Here is a 19,228-nt window from a genome sequence, read left to right as displayed (position 1 = left end):
TGGCTGCCATTGTTACTCAAATCCCACCGTCACAAGGCGAGGCGACTTCCTGCAGGCTTTCCACAATCCAAATCTGTGGGGAAGCCGGCAGGAAGTTACAAATCCCAGGCAGGTATTGGGTGCTGCCAGACAGGAGAGGGAGGGAGAGGGTGCAGGGAAGGGTGGAAAGGGGTGCATGAGGAGTGGACCAGAGAGGACGAGGGGTTTGAAGCAGGTCGGGCATGGGTGGTGAGGCAGAACATGGGCGCAGATCAGGAAGGGTGGGAGAGGTGTGGCCGAGGGACAGTGTGAGGGTGGGTGTAAGCTGTGGGTTGGTGGGATGCACAAAGGGGTGCACCCCAGGTGAGGGAGGGTGCATGAGGCATGGCGCAGGTTGGTGTGGGTGCATAAGAATGGAAGGTGGCCCAGGACAGGTGTGGTGTGGGTCAGGGAGGGGGAAACAGGTGTGCGAGTGGCACTAGGGCGGAGGGGCTGCGTGAGGGTGTCTTGGTGTCCTTCTGGGGAAGCTGGCAGGCAACGGTGACCATGCGGTTGAGAGGTGCTGCCACCGGTTGTGTGTGCAAACTCGTTGCCAAGCGTCCAGGTGGCAATTGTGTCACCCAAGGCTGCTGGGACGCCCGGAATACCCGTCTAGGCCTGCACTTCAACCTCAGTCAGCTGCTCAATTTTGTTTGAGGCATCTGACCGTGAAATTCATTATCTCCGGTTAATTTTTCAGGCTCTCTTCAAGGCACAGTAGACATCCCATACTTTGTGCATCCTTTCTCTCAGTTAACCAAAGGAATAAAATATATCATCTTCAAATCAACTTTTAGCTGTTCCTTTATTTGGAAGGGAATTAGCGCTTGGCACGCTAATTCCCTTCCAAATAAACATCATTTCAGCTTCTCCTACTTCTTCTAGAGTCTCTTCCGTCTCGCCCAATGTTGTTCTTCTCTTCCTTAATACAGCCTGGCGTCTTTGCTTCACGTTCCCCACCTAAGCCACCTTTTCTAGCCTCTTGCATGAGCCTCTGCTTTCCGCAAATGCTTCGCTACTCACCTTTTGAGAGGCCAGATACTCCATCCCACGGGCCACCTGGTAGGCGCACGAGACCAAGTCCTTAAAGGCCAGCTGTTCCTCAGGTAGCTTGCAGGTATCAAAGGAATAATCCATGCCGGGTAGCCGACGAGCTCTCAGGTACTCCCTTAAATTCCCCTTGGATGCATATTCCACAAGAACGTAGAGAGGACCTGAAGAAAGCAACCCATTCTTGTTTGACATTGTCCTCTCATTTCCCTCTTAGCTTTCCTGACAGCCTGCTACTTGTTTTAGGACTGTTTTGTCCTTTCGTTCAGATTCTAGAAGAAAGGGACTTCGGTTTCACCACAGACGCATTAACCTTGGGAGGAAGAGGAGCTGCACCCTAACACTTTGGCAAGGTGACACGGGGTGGGTGAAGATGGAAAAGGTTCAAATTGCAGACATCAAAGATCAAGCTGGAAGACTCCCTCATCTTCCAGCCACTCATCAGAAAGGAAGCCCGATGCCCACACCACGGCAGGAACGTCTAAGCCAATGGAGATTCACTGACTAATCCAAGGCCTACTCTTCACAGTTGCCCTGAGGGGGTCTTGCTTGAAGGGCCACCTGCGTAGTCAGCAGAGATGCCTTCCTGAACGCCCACTCAGCTTCCAATTCAGAGAGTGGAAAGTCTGAGCTCATGTGGGAACTCCCACCCGTAGAGCTCTACCTGTGAGGTTTCCCCATGCAGGTGTTTCTCCAGATGAGAGTGACTTTGAAGAGGCAGAATTCACCTCGTTGGAGGACCTCAATGGGAGAAAGCAAAAAGCAAGGACACCGGGGGACATCAAGAGGCGCAAAGAGGCCCAGACTGGGGAGACACCTGACTAACTTTAGAATAGAATAGAATAGAATAGCAGAGTTGGAAGGGACCTTGGAGGTCTTCTAGTCCAACCCCCTGCCTAGACAGGAAACCCTATACCGTTCCAGACAAGTGGCTATCCAACATCTTCTTAAAGACTTCCAGTGTTGGGGCATTCACAACTTCTGGAGGCAAATTCTGTTCCACTGATTGATTGTTCTAACTGTCAGGAAATTTCTCCTCAGTTCTAAGTTGCTTCTCTGCTTGATTAGTTTCCACCCATTGCTTCTTATTCTAACCTCAGGTGCCTTGGAAAATAGTTTGACTCCCTCTTCTTTGTGGCAACCCCTGAGATATTGGAAGACTGCTATCATGTCTCCCCTATCCTTCTTTCTATTAAACTAGACGTACTCAGTTCCTGCAACCGTTCTTTATCTGTTTTAGCCTTCAGCCCTGTAAACCCTCTTTCTTGCTCTTCTCTGCACTCTTTCTAGAGTCTCCACATCTTTCTTACATCGTGGCGACCAAAACTGAATGCCGTATTCCAAGGGTGGCCTTCCCAAGGCCTTATAAAGTGGTATGAACCCTTCACTTCACTTTACCCAAAGCCCCACAGCCGCCTGTTTTAGGAACGTACCGTCCTGCGTGCAGGCCCCCAAGAGATTAATAATATTTTTGTGCTTCCCGATCATCTTCATCATTTCCATTTCTGAGACCAAGTCAGACAGATCTTTGTCTGTGGCGTCATCTGCAGAAGAGAGGAGAAAGGCAGCCATGAGGGGAAAGCACTTCTGCCGTGGCATCTAATGGCGCCCTGTCAACCCAATCCCCACGCTTGGTCGTCATTCTGCCCTATTCCTGGTTTTAGGGATCAGGGATTCTTCCCTCCACCTTCCCTCCAATTCTGGACAACACAGGATGTTTTCAAAAACAGACGTCTGATATTTTGCTGGTTTCTGGTTCCCGTCCAGACCAGGCCAAGGGAACCATCCAGACGTTCTCCAGAAGTGAGGCCCTTTCTGCTTCAGAGATGGAGTGGGACAGGAGGTCCAACTTTCCTGGATTGGCATTTCTAAGCCAACCTTCCCCCCTTAGAATGGGAAGAGAGGCCGTTGAAGAAGTGAGAGGTGGAACTGTCCCTGACTCACGACCACAATTGAGCCCACCATTTCTGTTGCTAAGCAAGACAGTAGTTATCTCATTTGTGCCCCATTTTATGACTTTTACTGACATTGCAGTTATGTGGTCATTAGTTGAATCATGTGACTTTGCTTATTGGAAACCAGTTGGGAAGGACACAAACGTGATCACATGACCCTGGGACAGCAGAATGGTCATAACTATGAAACAGTTGCCGAGCATCCAAATTTGGATCATGTGATCACAGGGACGCTGCAACAATTGTAAGTATGACAAAGGGTCACAAGTCACTTTTTTCAGTACTGCTGTAACTTTGAACGGTCACTAAATGGGTGGCTGTAAGTTGAGGGCTGCCTGCATAAAGGACATCAGAGGTCACTCCATGCGGGTGAAGCTTGGGAGGAGAACCAAACCAGGATCAGAAATCAGAGGTGCAAAGAGGCTCATGAAAACACCCGTGTCCTCGCATCTCACGCCTTCATTACCTTTCAGCATCTTGACGGCTACGGTAACAGGCTTGCTCGGCTTCTCCTTGTCGATCCCCATGGCTTCAGCCATCACCACTTGACCGAAGCAGCCTTCGCCCAGCGGCTTCCCAAGAGTCAAGCTGAAAAGCAAACCAGCCAGGATGTGAGCGTGGAACAGACCGAGATAGCTGGAGAATGAGAAAGCCTCAAAGCCATGCCCCAATCCGGTTTCCTCACCGAGATCTCGCCAATTCCCACTTTGGATCTGCCGGCAGCTCCAATTCGGAGACGTTGGCCAGCACGGCGCCCTCGCTGGAGGAGAGGCGGGTGATCCTCACCAGAGGCGTGTTGGAGTTCATGGATGAATTGGACTCCAGGGAGACCTGCTTGGGTAGAGCAAAGGAGCGGTTACTGGCAACAGCCTCTCCCAGGGGGGTGGGGGGCAGCCCAAGTGGCCAGGGGGGGCGGGGGGGGAGCCTCCGTGAGCCCCAGTGTGATTCCGAATGTAGGTTAGAAACCTTGATGGGAAGCCACTCGGGGCCTCCTCCAAGACCCTTGCTTTTCAAAAGATACTTTTGGGTTGAAATAGTCTCATTCCAGGGAATTTGTTCCGATGAGGGTAGCACATATATATCTATATCTACATATCTATCTATTGTAATTGTCTCTGGAATATAACTTGGTTGCAGTATAGAGCAGTGGTACTATAACCCTCCCTGTGATCTTCAGGCAGCCTTGAACCATGTTGGTTTATATTTGGCATGGAGAAACAGCAGCTTTCTTTCTATCTGTGTGTGTCTGTCTGTCTGTCTGTATGTGTGTGTGTGTGTGTGTGTGTGTCTGTCTGTCTCTCTCTTTCTTGCTTGATCCCTCTCACTTTCTTTTTCTTCTTTCTTTCTTTCTTTCTTTCTTTCTTTCTTTCTTTCTTTCTTTCTTTCTTTCTTTCTTTCTTTCTTTCTCTGTCTCTCTCTGTGTGTGTCTTCCTTGCTTGCTCTCTCTCTCTCTTTCTTCCTTCTCTCTCTCTCTCTGTCTCTGTCTGTCTCTCTCTCTCATTCTTGCTTGCTATCTCTCTCTTTCTTCCTTCTCTCTCTCTCTCTCTCTCTCTCTCTCTGTCTGTCTCTCTCTCTTTCTCTTGCTTGCTCTCTCTCTCTTTCTTGCCTCCTTCTTTCTGTTTCTCTCTCTCTGTCTCTCTCTGTGTTTCTGTCTCTCTCTGTGTGTGTGTCTGTCTCTCTCCCTTCCTTCCTTCCTTTCTCCCTCTCTCTCTCTGTCTGTATCTCTCTTTCTCTTTCTTCCTTCTTTCTTTCTCTCCCTCTTTCTCTCTCTGTCGCTCTGTCTCCATTAGGATCATTCAATGAAAACTAACCAAAACCAAAATTATAGGAGGTCAAAGAAAGCACTTCTTCAGACAATATTTATTTACGAATGAAAGCAAATATATGTGTCCCAGGATAATGATTGCAGGATCCAATCTGACTCGGTCACGAGACCTGACATTCAGTCTCCTGAGCTTTGGGACTCGTGCTGGAGCCCATTCTCAGGGCGAAGTTCTCAAAGAACAGAGACAGAGGATCTCTAAGGATGGACTCCAGCACGAGTCTGAAAGCTTGGAAGGCTAGACAGAGGATCTCTAAGGATGGACTCCAGCACGAGTCTGAAAGCTTGGAAGGCTAGACAGAGGATCTCTAAGGATGGACTCCAGCACGAGTCTGAAAGCTTGGAAGGCTAGACAGAGGATCTCTAAGGATGGACTCCAGCACGAGTCTGAAAGCTTGGAAGGCTAGACAGAGGATCTCTAAGGATGGACTCCAGCACGAGTCTGAAAGCTTGGAAGGCTAGACAGAGGATCTCTAAGGATGGACTCCAGCACGAGTCTGAAAGCTTGGAAGGCTAGACAGAGGATCTCTAAGGATGGACTCCAGCACGAGTCTGAAAGCTTGGAAGGCTAAACCTCAGGTAATACTTAATTAAGGTCCACTTAATTAATTGGGTCATGTAATACTTAATTAAGTCATGGAATTGATCACAAGATATGATGATGGCCACTAAGGTCCATGAAATCTATGGGCAGGCACATCACTTGGCTGCCGATTCTGAAGACTCTTATCTGTTATTCAGAGTCCCAGGATTAATTATCTGGCTGACTCCTGTGAGGAAAACAAAACTTGGCTTGATCCAGAGGGCCTCTCCTTATAATCTCAGTGCTTCCCATTTCCTCCACTGAACCCAGGAAGCACTAAGTGTGTTAACAAAGATCAGTGAAGGGCTCCCTTCCTAGCACGCTCATCCAAGAGAAAGCCTCCGTGTGAATTATGAGCTGCATCAGTAAAAACAGGTCCTTTGGTGCCTTTTCTTACTATAAAGAGAAGCATTTTAGGAAGCATGACTGTGGCCTAAGTCCATTTTACATGCCATGTTAAAGTAACATCATGGAGGATTCAACAAACAACTAAGATCTGGAAACCAGAATGTTGTACAACTTTAAGGTCATCCTTTAAACCAGAGGTCCCCAAACTTGGCAACTTTAAGACTTGTGGACTTCAACTCCCAGAATTCTCCAGCCAGCATAGCTGGCTAGCATAACTAACTGGAGCATAGCTGGCTGAAGAATTCTGGGAGTTGAAGTCCACAAGTCTTAAAGTTGCCAAGTTTGGGGGCCCATGCTTTAAACCTTTGTGGTGCTGGGGAACCTTTATGTGGACTTCAATTCCCAGAATTCCTGAGCCAGCAGACAACAAACGTTAGGACCCCAGAAACGGCAAAGCTAGAATAAATCTCCATAAAACGAAGTTTTATGGTAAACCCAGAGGTGGTGTTTAGCAGGTTCTGGAGAATCGGTAGCGGAAATTTTCAGTAGTTTTGGAGAACTGGTAAATACCGCCTGACTGGCCCCACCCCCATCTATTCTCTGCCTCCCAAGTCCCAGCTGATCGGGAGGGAATGGGGATTTTGCAGTAACCTTCCCCTGCCACGCCCACCAAGCCATGCCATACCCCACCAAGGCACGCCCACAGAACCGGTAGTAAAAATGTTTGAATCCTGCCACTGAGTAACCCGCTTAAATCCTTCTCTAACGTCTAAACAACCAGGAGGACGCAGGGAGGGCATAAGGAATAGAGGGGAACAGAGATCTTGTATCTACTTTCTGTTACCTGTCTCTTGAGGGGGAACTTGGAGACTTTCTGGACTGCGGAGGCGTTCATGGCTTTTTTGGCTGGCCTTTTAATTTTATAAATCATCACCATCACGGCCACCAGGATGGAAAGTGCGAAGGCGATCCCGTAGCTGAGGATGCCTGCGTAAAATGAGCTGGAATCCTTTCTTGCAACCCGTTTTTCTGCTGCAGGAGGAGAAGCACACATCAGGAAGCAGAAAAATGGCAGCCTAACCATATTCTGATACGTTTCAACACAGATCATCCCCAATCCAAAACACTCAACTGCAAAAAACCCACTCCTGGCACAGCATGAAAATGGCTGCCATCTCCAGATTCCGTTAAATTTGGGGAACAACCCTGGTGCAAAAGGGTTTTCAACAAATGAGACACGAAGGTCTCTTTTCCGAAAATCTGATAGCTTTCTCCGCCAGATCCTTTATTTAGGAGCAGCCATTTAAATACTGAAACAACACACATTTTGACATCCAAGTGTAATTAACACGCACAGCAATGCCAAACAAATGTGTATTAAAAGAGTGATGCTGGAGTGCAAAATTTCAGTTCGTGTTGCAGCACTAAGCGAGGAAAAGTCCAGCGTTTCTGAGATGAGCTGCCAGCCAACAGGCTTTGTGGAGTTGGGGCCAAGAGTGGCATTGTTTCATTTGGGATTGTGTGATTCATTGGTGCAAATTGTGAAAGTTCCTCCCCGCCAAGAGACACCCCAAGGCAGAAGGGGGTGTGTGTGTGGGTGGGTGGGTGATCAAGCAGGCCCTTCGTCAGGTCGACCACGGAAGCTTCCCAGAAGGCGGCTTTTGTGTTTTCCAAATTAAACGAGGGCGCAATTCAGCCAGTGAAAGTTGGAATCCAGTCACAGGAAACCACTCCACAGATTGAGCATGGAAACGCCTTCAGAAACGCCCCAGCTTGTAAGTAGTGGGAAACAAAGACTTTTGGACTTCTCGGAGGCCCCCAGGAGGGACCCAAAAGTCACAATGGCCTTTGCAACGGTTCAGCTGAATCCAGGCAGCCTCCCTCTTCTCACACACTCGTGGCTGCCTAAACATCAGTGCTGCATCCACAACAGTTCCAAAAGGGGCACCACCAGGGCTCCCCAGCTGGAGAAAGGCTAATAATTCATGCTTACTCCAGCATAGAAATGTGCTATTTTATAGGGTGTTGCATGAAATGAAATGTGTTTTTGGTCACTGAAGATGATCATTTTGTTCTGAAACGCAAGATGCAGCTCCCACTCAAGAACTGCACCTTGGCACAAAAGGGCTCTCTGCCCTTTAGAGGCAAAAGGGGGAAAGGAGACCAAGCAGAAATACCTGGTAATACCGTCAGCCAAGCAGAATGATGTGAATAACCAATAGAATTCCCCGCCAGGCAAGTATATTCCCCAGCGTCTTCAAAAGTAACATTGTGCAAGGAGAGAATTTCTAGCTCTTTATCCGTTTTGTTAACACCTGCTGTCTACGGAGGAAAGAACAAAACAAAAAACAGAGATAGGAAGGAGGGAAGGAAGAAGGAGAACAGGATAAGCAAAATTCCCAGAAAAGATCACCCAGACAAATTTCCAAAGCAGAGGGCGATTGGAAGGCCCTCCGTGGCCTCTCCTGGTCCCCTTCCACAACCAGGGTTGGTTTCCAAAGCGGTCAGCTCCCTTCACCAGCCTCTTGACTCTGCCCCACTAAGGATGCATGCAGACCAAAGCCTCCAAACGAAAAATTCCCTTCACAATATATGACTGTCTCCGGGTGGAGGGGGAAGGCAGGGAGGGAGACGGAGGGGCCGAGAAGGGGAAGAGAAGCAGCCGAGGCAAGCAGGGAGGACCCAAGGCCTGTGGGCAAACGTGGCTTCTCACGGGAGAAAAGCTTTTCGTTTTTTCATTTGCAGAATTCACCCCGAGAATGTCCGTCCCCCCCACCCAACCTCCACCCAGAAAACCCTGGCTCCTCTTAGATCAGTTAGGAAGTTTTCAGTACACTCCCTAGCCCGGGTTTTTTGGGGAGGGGTGGGGAGGGGGGAAGCCTGTGAAAACGAGGAAGGCCTTCGGGTGGCCTGGCCTTGGTCGCAAAGGATCCAACGGGAGTGCCTGGCCATCGCTCTCCCGAGGTGGGCTTGACGGAGCGTGAGAAGAGGAGGCGGAGAACTTGACCAGACCAAGAGCCGGTTAATCACACAGCCAGGAGGAGGAGGAGGAGTTTCAAAGACAGTCATGAATGTGGGGATTTTTCTTAGCGAATGATTCATAAAGCGTTTCGGTTATTCCAAAGGTTAGAGAGAAAGAAAAGTCAAAGCCGTCGTCTCAAAGGCGTAGAGGAAGGGGAGGGGGAGAAGAGCACCCCAAGAGGAGCAGGGACGGAAAAGGACTGGCAGTTGGAAGCCTTTTTTTCCCCGGCTGGTTCGTGCAGCTGCGGAGCCTCTGGGACAGAGTGGAGGAATTACCTGCTTCTGGTTTGTGAATGTGGAGCCAAAATGGTTTTTCGGCTCTGCCTATGAAATTGTTGGCTCTACAAAGATATTCGCCTTCGTCTTGTTGGGTCACATTGAATAGATTTAGGTTAACATCGGCTTCAGCGTTTTTACTGACGTAAGACTGCAGGACAGACAAAAACTTGAACTTCAGTAACCCAACAGTCTCTCTCCGTCACCCGTCAGGCAGGCAAGGGCTGGCTAGCTTCTCCCTCCGCCTGGCCTCACTTTTTGGAAGAACTTCCGTGTTGGAAGAGGATGACTCCCTCTTTTGGGGCAGGAGTCCACCTTGAAGCCCGAGAGAGAGAGAGAGAGAGAGAGAGAGAGAGACGGTGGCTGGGTCCCCTGCTTGGACCCATCCAGGAGGAAAGGCCCACCTTCTCTCCATGCCAGGGGGTCTCACTGCCCCAGGGATTTTAACCCTAAGAAAAGTCCCCCAACCGGAACCTCCCTTTTGATCTCTTGGATCTAATTTCTTTTTTTCAAATCCTGCGCTCTACCACAAGGGAGAACTGGTTTTGATGCTCTTCTTTGAGGGGTCTTATTAGACATCTGAAGGGGGATATCCTAACCCCCCCCCCCAATCTTCTCTTTCCAAGGCTTAGCAGGCCAACCCAAGTCTTCAATCCCCTTCATCAGCCGTGCATGTCGACCCTTCTCTTACCCTCCACTCTCTTTCTCCCCCCGTCATTGATCAATTCTTAGGCTGCCATCCAGAGGCATTTACTGCATCATCTATTAAAGTAGTTACTGGCCTAAAGAATGAGCAGCACTTTATTCTTACAAAATTTATTCTTGATAAGTAAGAGGGATGGAATTCAAGGTGCTCACAGAATCAATGGCCTGTTCAGGAGCTTCTTAAGCATTGATTCCAGGCAATCTACATGAAATGATCGAATTGTCCTTTTTCCTTTTTTGAAGATTTAAAGGACATTCTGTATTCTCCAATGTCTGCAATTTCTCTATTCAGAGATCAATTCATCCATGGACCAATGGCAGAAACCAGTAAGGCAGCGTATGGCTTTGCTAAGGAACTACATCCAGTGTTTCTTCAAAAGCAATCTCGTCTGGCCACTTGCGTGGAATCTGGTCGTGAAAGATGAAGATGGGAAGGCTAAAGGATTGGGAAACAGCTGCCCCCCCTCCCACCTATGCAAATAATCCTCATATTAATTCTGAGGGACGATTATCTTCCCTGTAACAGAGCCTGACAAAGCAGCCGTGTCTTCATCACCCCAAGCAGGTTCACAATAAGAGCTCAGGTTTACATCAAGCCTTTGCCAGGGGAGCTTTTCTAAAAGTCAGCTGGACTTCCTTGTTTTTTTTCCCTTGAAAACCTTTCACTTCTCATCCAAGAATCCATTCAGTTCTTTCCATTTTCAAGAAAAAAACCCCAAGGAAGTCCAGTTGACTTTTGGAAAAGCACCTCTGGGACAACCTGACGGTCCTGGCGATGGACAATCTCCGTGGACGTCAAACCTTTCCCAATTTGGGGTCCTATTTCTCAGACATGGTCACGTGGAGAGCTCCTCTGCAGGATGAAACCCTGGCTCTTCCAACAAGATTCTCAGCGAACCCAGCAGGTTCATCTGACAGCGGCTGTTATGAGTGACACCCTGTAAGTATCTCCTAGTAGGTTCCAGCTTCAAAAGACTCGTGTGTAGCAATGTGTACCAACCTTTAGGACAGAGACGTAAGGAGTCCCATCCGGCCCGTATTTGCTTCCGTTGACTTCCACATGTTTCAACCACTGGATGTGAGGCTGAGCATCACTGTACACTTTGCAGTGGAATTCCACGTTGCTCCCAACTACCACTGTTTGATTGGCAGGCAGCCCTGCCTGGAGAATGGGGCGGTGTGGAGACCGTTCTGCAGGAAGAAGAGGACCCTTACTTATGACGGGAAATGAGTAAACCCCTCTACGCAACATTCGTCCAATAAAAGCTCCCTGTTAGCACACCATGACACTGCTGCTAGCTGCTGCAAGAGGCCAACGTAACCACAATACTGAGGTGCGATATAATATTTCCACGTATAAGCTGTTGCTCAGTTCCCGGCGTTCCTGTGGCCACGAAAAGATGGAATGAAACCGGAATGAAAAACCACAAAGCGCACGGTGCCTTGCTCAGTCTGGCTTCATAAATGGGCAGCAAGGTTTACTATCATCAGCTACCATCAAGATACTAACTAGGAGTAGAATCAACCGGATGTAGCAAACTCCTCTGAAGAAGCGTGGATGTAAACATGTTTGAAATACGTTTGGTGAGATACCAATTTTCTCGTTTTATCAGTAGGATTAAAATGCAGAATCTGAATTCATTGGTTGGAAGGGACTCTGATCAGATTCCTGTCTTCATCTATTTTGATATCTCATATAATCCACCCAGGATATTCTTCTAGTGTTGAATTGGGCCGTAGAAGTATTGGCCTGTTTTAGTTCACAGTCAAAGGAAATTTAGGATATAAATCTGTGGCTGCAGTTGAAGCTCTAAAGCTATTATATGCAGACTTTGCCTATATTTTTCCTCAACGAATTATCAATTCAATAAATTGTAGTGTATCTTTAATACACTTCCAGATGTAATCTGAGGAAATTTATAAGAAATCAACATTTTAAAAAAATATGAATCCTCTTAAATGCTTGGAATATGTCCCGGTATTGTTTGTGTCTTTAACACTCTAAACAATATAAAGTTTATATTGATATAAACAACTTATATGGACTAATAACAATAGCTAAAGTGAATGTGGCATCTGGTCTGATGCAGATAGTGAGAGTAAGCCCTGCATTAATTCCTCATTGATATTTAAATAAAATCAATAAGATATTGAGAAAGTTTTCATGGGATAGATATTTCCCATCCGGTTTCCTTTATCCAGGCAATTTTTTTAAAAGCCACTTCTTTCTACAGAAGTAATAATTTAAACAAAAGGCTTACAGAACAAGAGGGTTTGCTTACTGGCGACTACCTCTATGTGTAGGTTTTAAAATTGTGTGTGCATTAATTCTTTTGAGGGTAGAGATACAGTGTGGTACTTTTTCTATTACTTGCCGCCAGGAACACCCTGCTTCCTCTAAATTCTGAAACCCTAGGCTGAAGGGAAGCTAGCCCACTGGTTCCCAGACTCCTTCGATTCGGCAAATCTACTTTCCATCTGCTTTTCCAACTTTAGAAGTGGAGTAGCAGCCCAGAGGAATTCCTTCTTTCTCCAAGAGGGATGCCGTTTGGGACTGATGGGGAACAGCTTCCATTCCGTGGATGCCAAGTGGCACCGCATGGATCTTGGATGCAAAGTTTAAAGCAACACTTACCAAGAACATCTAGTAGGTAAGTATGCCAGATGACACCGTATTTGTTCCGGACCACACAGGTGTAGTTGCCTCGGTCTGATGGAACAACGCTCTCCATGACAAGACTCCACTGCTGGTGCCGCAGCTGAAAAAAGGAAAAGATCAGGAGAAGCTTCCCTTGGTCCTTCAGAAAACGGCATAGCAAGCACATCCTTTCTCCTAGAATTGAAAGGTGAGGTTCATAAAAGTGGGATCTCTCTTCCATGTGCTCCAGAAACAGGACTAGGATTAGGTCTCCTTCCCCAGTTTCGGAATAAGAACCCAACAAGACAATGCTGGAAGTTGAAGTCCACACTAATGAGTGGGAGGTCATCAAAGGGAGATCCCAAGTAAGAAGGAAGGAGAAATTTCCTGACAGTGGGAACAATTGATCCGTGGAATAGCTTGCCTCCCGGAGTTGTTCAAAAGTAGACTGGACAACCAATTGATCAGGATGGTAAAAGGGCTCCTGTCCCTTCCAGACTTTTGATTCTATGTTCTAAAGCCACCCATGCTGGGAAACCCTCATCGAGACGATGTTCCCCCATTTGTAGCATAAAGGTACTAACTGTGCAGATATGCTAATGGATACCAGCAGCATCTTGACACATTCACAACAACTTTCCATAATATCCATAATAACACTGTGTGTTTTCTTGAATAATACAACCCAACTGGATGAAAATGATGAAGCCAACTGCCATACCTGGATTTAAGTTAGAAGTTGGGGTTGTGTTGGAAAACCTAATACTTACATTTAAGGAAGGACACATTAACATATACCATATAACAAATCAATATCTATCTATCTATCTATCTATCTATCTATCTATCTATCTATCTATCTATCTATCTATCTATCTATCATCTGTCTATCTGTCTATCTATTTATCTATCTATCATCTGTCTATCTATCTATTTATCTATCTATCATCTATCTGTCTGTCTAACTATTTATCTATCTATCATCTGTCTATCTATCTATCTATCTATCATCTATCTGTCTGTCTATCTATTTATCTATCTATCATCTGTCTATCTATCTATTTATCTATCTATCATCTGTCTATCTATCTATTTATCTATCTATCATCTATCTGTCTGTCTATCTATTTATCTATCATCTGTCTATCTATCTATTTATCTATCTATCATCTGTCTATCTATCTATTTATCTATCTATCATCTATCTGTCTGTCTATCTATTTATCTATCTATCATCTGTCTATCTATCTATTTATCTATCTATCATCTATCTGTCTGTCTATCTATTTATCTATCTATCATCTGTCTATCTATCTATTTATCTATCTATCATCTATCTGTCTGTCTGTCTATTTATCTATCTATCATCTGTCTATCTATCTATTTATCTATCTATCATCTATCTGTCTATCTATTTATCTATCTATCATCTATCTGTCTATCTATTTATCTATCTATCATCTGTCTATCTATCTATTTATCTATCTATCATCTATCTGTCTATCTATTTATCTATCTATCATCTGTCTATCTATCTATTTATCTATCTATCATCTATCTGTCTGTCTATCTATTTATCTATCTATCATCTGTCTATCTATCTATTTATCTATCTATCATCTGTCTATCTATCTATTTATCTATCTATCATCTATCTGTCTGTCTATCTATTTATCTATCATCTGTCTATCTATCTATTTATCTATCTATCATCTGTCTATCTATCTATTTATCTATCTATCATCTATCTGTCTGTCTATCTATTTATCTATCTATCATCTGTCTATCTATCTATTTATCTATCTATCATCTATCTGTCTGTCTATCTATTTATCTATCTATCATCTGTCTATCTATCTATTTATCTATCTATCATCTATCTGTCTGTCTGTCTATTTATCTATCTATCATCTGTCTATCTATCTATTTATCTATCTATCATCTATCTGTCTGTCTATCTATTTATCTATCTATCTATCATCTGTCTATCTATCTATTTATCTATCTATCATCTATCTGTCTATCTATTTATCTATCTATCATCTATCTGTCTATCTATTTATCTATCTATCATCTGTCTATCTATCTATTTATCTATCTATCATCTATCTGTCTGTCTATCTATTTATCTATCTATCATCTTTCTATCTATCTATCTATCTATCTATCTATCTATCTATCATCTGTCTATCTGTCTATCTATCTATCTATCATCTGTCTATCTGTCTATCTATTTATCTATCTATCATCTGTATATCTATCTATTTATCTATCTATCATCTATCTGTCTGTCTAACTATTTATCTATCTATCATCTGTCTATCTATCTATCTATCTATCTATCTATCTATCTATCATCTATCTGTCTGTCTATTTATCTATCTATCATCTGTCTATCTATCTATTTATCTATCTATCATCTGTCTATCTATCTATTTATCTATCTATCATCTATCTGTCTGTCTATCTATTTATCTATCTATCATCTGTCTATCTATCTATTTATCTATCTATCATCTATCTGTCTGTCTATCTATTTATCTATCTATCATCTGTCTATCTATCTATTTATCTATCTATCATCTATCTGTCTGTCTGTCTATTTATCTATCTATCATCTGTCTATCTATCTATTTATCTATCTATCATCTATCTGTCTGTCTATCTATTTATCTATCTATCTATCATCTGTCTATCTATCTATTTATCTATCTATCATCTATCTGTCTATCTATTTATCTATCTATCATCTATCTGTCTATCTATTTATCTATCTATCATCTGTCTATCTGTCTATTATCTATACATGCTCCTTAAATAGATTCTTTCTATATCAACACGTATTGCTGGTGTAACCTCTGGGTCTAATTTACAAGCTTCTAAAGCATCTGGTTCATTTCAAGAATAACCTCAAAGCAGCTTAATGAGTTTCAATAAGCAAATCGGGGGGTGGGGTACACTTATTTATCCTAAAAGGCTTTTCCACCAGAGAGAAAAAAAGGGCACTCTTTAGGGGCTAAGTAAGCAAGATGGGTGGCCATCAAATCCCACCCACGAATGAGGACCTACTTTTATGCCTCCAATACGGTGCTCCCCTTTGAATTCTTTGCCATTTTTCAGCCAGTATATGGAAGGAAGCGGATTGCCAGCTGCCGGGCACCGGAAACGAACAGTATTGGCAGCTGGTACCGCCAAAAGCTTCTTTTCCATTCTGTCATGATGGGTCCAATAAGGCGCAACTGCAAATACAAAGCAGAACGAGAGGCGTCGGCTGAGAAGGACTAGTGAGGTGGGGGGGCCTTACGTATCCCCACCAGTTTCCTGTCTGGGATGGCCACCTAAACTTCACTGAAGAGCAGCCTTCAGCAGTCCTAGGCAGCCTAATCAAGACTGAAGGTTGATGGAGGTTTGGAGGACTACATGTTACCGCCCATCGTTGGGGTGAAATGACCTCTCCATGTGTGCAATTAAGCATAGGATGAAGATGCGAAAGGTAGGTTGAGTGGATGCACTCCTAGCCACTTGAAAAGCCAAATGTCTATGGAGAGTCTCAACCATCCAGGTCATGGTTGTCTCAGAGGTGCTTTTCCAAAAGGCAACTGGGCTTTCTTGGATTTGGCTTCTTCAGTTCTGCAGGATTCAATCTGGGTCGGTCACCAAGACCAGAGGTTTTGTCCCCTTGGACTTTTGGCCTCGTGCTGGAGTCCATCTTGGGGGACCTTCTCTCCCTTCAGTTCTGACTGAAGTGAAAGATTTTCAAAGACAAAACCAATAAAGTCCAGTTGCCTTTTGGAGAAGCACCTTTGAGAGGATTGCAAAGCCAAAATCACAGGAAACAAGTTGTCTTTTTTCTTTCCGCTGTTGGTACGAACAAATGGGTGAAGAGAAAGTTCCCTCAAGTAGAGAATTGGCCAGAGGAAGAAAGACAAATCAGCACATCCAGAGAAGACACCGTTGCATTTCTGGTGCTGAGCCGCTGACAACAAGGAAATGAAAGGGGATGGGGCAGGTTGTACAATTGCCTTGCCCACACCAGGAAGGGTGGAGTTTGGTGAACAGCTACGTTGGCTCACAAATCCTGGTTTTATACTTCAATAATCCCTCTATCCACTATCATTAAAAATCAAGCGTCAGTTTTCTCTCCTTTTGAGGGAAGACGGACACTAAAGTCACTTAACTTTGCTCAATACAAACTCCAAAACTGCCCACAAAGGAGAAATAAATAAAGAGCTATTGACTTTGTTATTGCCAACAAATTATTACATTTATTGACAGTTTTCTTAGAGAACAATTAACCAGAGGAATGGGCTGCCTCCAGAGGTTGGGAAGGCTCCATCATTGGAAGCTTTCAAGAACAGACCGGACAGCCACTTGTCCAGAATGGTGTAGGGTTTCCTTCTTGAGCAGGCAGTTGGAATAGAAGACCTTCAGGGTCCCTTCCAACCCTGTTATTCTGTTAGTCTATTAAATATATGGTCCCTAACCACCAGGAAGCTGACCGTGTCTTGTCCTAGCATGAAGCCTTCTGATTAGGCATTTGTGCTGAAAGCTTCTTCAACATCATTACTGATTAATGGGCAACATCTATCAATCCACCCTCCTTCTGAAAGGAACAAAGGCATTGAATTCTAAAGGCATTTCTCCATGAGAAATGACAGAAGTATAAACGATTGTAGCTGAAGGGAGAAATGCCACATTTCCGCTGCATCTCTCAACTTTTATTTTCTGCCTAAAGCATAGTCAATATATGTATTTAAGAAGCTGTCTCCATCAAAAGGTAGATCTGTAGATTTACAAAAACAAGCAAAACATCAGCTTTGGGCCATATCTGCTGACCTGAACTCCAGATGATAATAAATTGTCCTCTTGCAGTCAAGAACTTAGAAGGGAAGGTTCTTTGCAAAAATAGGTTTTTAGTTCCGAGACTCTTTGAGTGTTTGTCTATGAATGAAGCAAATTTCTCCCCCAAGTATGGCAATGCACCCTACAAGGATGATAGCTTTTTTTTTTTTTGGCTATCAAAGCTATCCCAAAGGTGCTTTTTCAAGAGGCAACTGGGCTTCCTTGTTTTTCTTGGAAGACGTTTCGCTTCTCCTCCCAGAAGAAGCTTCTTCAAAGCAAAATGTCTTCCAAGAAAACCAAGGAAGCCCAGTTGCCTCTTGAAAAATCCCCTTTGGGACCACCGTCACCTGGATGAATGAGAATCTCCATGGACATTCATCCTGGCTATCATGGAATAAAATTTCAGGCTGGGGTTTCAAGTGAAAAGCTTATACTAGAATCAAACTGTGATCATGTTCCTGAGGGGACTCCAGGAGTCAACAGAAGGAAATAAGCAGACCGAAGCATTCCCTTCCTCATCCCTGGGGGATCAAAGCTGAATCTCAAATGATGGAGAGGAGGCGTGGGCTTCCTGCGGTCAAAAGGTCCTGGGGTGGAGCCATCGGCTGAAGAGGGCAGCGAATCTGCTGACTTGGCTCCAACAGTCCCAACAAAGAAAATGTTTGGGGCAGCTATAATTACTGGCAAGGGATCTTCGCTGTGGGATTTGCCAATTAAGAGCCAATTCAGAGCACAGACCCAAAGCGATTTCATGGGATGGTGGCTTCAGAGAACAATCAGCCAATGCCAGACATCATCCCCACAATGAGCACAAAGCCATGAAGATTAGTTTTGCCGGCTGGGCAAAATGCTGACCACACAGACACATCTGGGCAGTCTGTCTCCGGCCCAATTGCAAAAATAACACGAAATGCCATCTGCGGCTGAGAATGTAGGACCACGCAACCTATGCTTTCTGAAAGGAGCCTTCCATTAGCCCTGAAGCCTACAGGAAAGACAAGACAAAACACCTAGAACATCTGTAGATGTTCAGCAAAGAGTGAAGAAGACCACACAGAGAGAAGATAACTAAGATAAGGAAAACACTCGGTGAGAAGACTTCTTAGATGATCTAGAAAATGTTCAAGGAAGATAGGAAAGCAATCTCCTTCCAAAATCTTGTTCTAAAACAATTCAGAGTTTGGATATGGCCTTCAGCAACCTCAACATCAGACTGTCAAACCTGCTTTATCAAATGACAAGGTTTCAGGGGGAGAATGAAGTGTTTGTCCCAAGAGCCTCCTCTTCCCATTTTTTCTTTACTATATTTCCCCAAACAGTTTCCAAACTTCCAAGCTTGTCCACATACAGACCTCAAAAAACCTATGGAAACTGAGGACAAATAAACCAAGAAAATGAAAAGCATTTATTCTAAGAGTGCTCCTGAAGAAATTTACGGATGACCAGTTGGCCAACTTGTAACAAGCGCCAATGTAGCAAGAATGACTTCCTTTATTACCACAAATAGTTGGTCAGCACTGCCATCACTGGATTTACGCACACAGTTTTTGCTAATCCACACAGCAGCCTGAATTTTGCAAAGCAGCCCATCTCCCTTGTTTTAACTCATCCCCTAGAAGGTCTTTTACTCTTGAGATTGTATGCTTGCACTCTTTAAAGGGGTGTTTGTACTGGGTGCAAGAGAGACCACAATAACAGGCAGTGCCTCTTCTTTCCAGTTTTGCAAACAGTTATCATTAAGCGATAAACCTTTCTCCGGACTAACTAAGGCTGCCCAACATATTGCTAATATTTTAAAAATGAAACTTTTTTTAAAAAAGAGCTCTATACCTAATGAAGTTTTTCTCAACCTTGGTCAGTTTAAGTCTTGTGGACTTCAACTCCCAGAATACCCCACCCAGCTGGCTGGGGAATTCTGGGAGTTGAAATCTACATCCCTTGAAGTTGCCACGGTTGAGAACCTCTGGGGT

At 44.6% G+C, this 19,228-nt stretch overlaps 1 protein-coding gene across 9 annotated transcripts in view; it reads right to left on the bottom strand.

Moving 5' to 3' along the window:
* The window catches only part of FGFR3 (fibroblast growth factor receptor 3), a 68,834-nt gene that overhangs the window by 8,011 nt on the left and 41,595 nt on the right, over window positions 1–19,228 (bottom strand). For 2 of the 9 annotated variants that reach the window (XM_081946747.1, XM_081946751.1), the window contains exons 4-12: window positions 15,486–15,655; window positions 12,414–12,537; window positions 10,779–10,969; window positions 9,074–9,224; window positions 6,615–6,808; window positions 3,709–3,854; window positions 3,490–3,611; window positions 2,502–2,612; window positions 1,042–1,232 (exon numbers count right to left, since the gene is read on the bottom strand). In XM_081946747.1, coding sequence (XP_081802873.1) covers window positions 1,042–1,232; window positions 2,502–2,612; window positions 3,490–3,611; window positions 3,709–3,854; window positions 6,615–6,808; window positions 9,074–9,224; window positions 10,779–10,969; window positions 12,414–12,537; window positions 15,486–15,655 — 1,400 coding nt within the window. Of the gene's footprint in view, window positions 1–1,041; window positions 1,233–2,501; window positions 2,613–3,489; window positions 3,612–3,708; window positions 3,858–6,614; window positions 6,809–7,953; window positions 8,099–9,073; window positions 9,225–10,778; window positions 10,970–12,413; window positions 12,538–15,485; window positions 15,656–19,228 lie in introns of all 9 variants that reach the window. The other 7 variants (XM_081946748.1, XM_081946752.1, XM_081946750.1 and 4 more) reach the window with 5 other exon arrangements.

The sequence above is a fragment of the Natrix helvetica genome (assembly GCF_964273705.1).
Source record: "Natrix helvetica genome assembly, chromosome: 3".
Taxonomy (NCBI): Eukaryota; Metazoa; Chordata; class Lepidosauria; order Squamata; family Natricidae; genus Natrix; species Natrix helvetica.
Note: the sequence above shows the minus strand (reverse complement) of the source record. Positions and strands in the feature narration are given on the sequence as shown.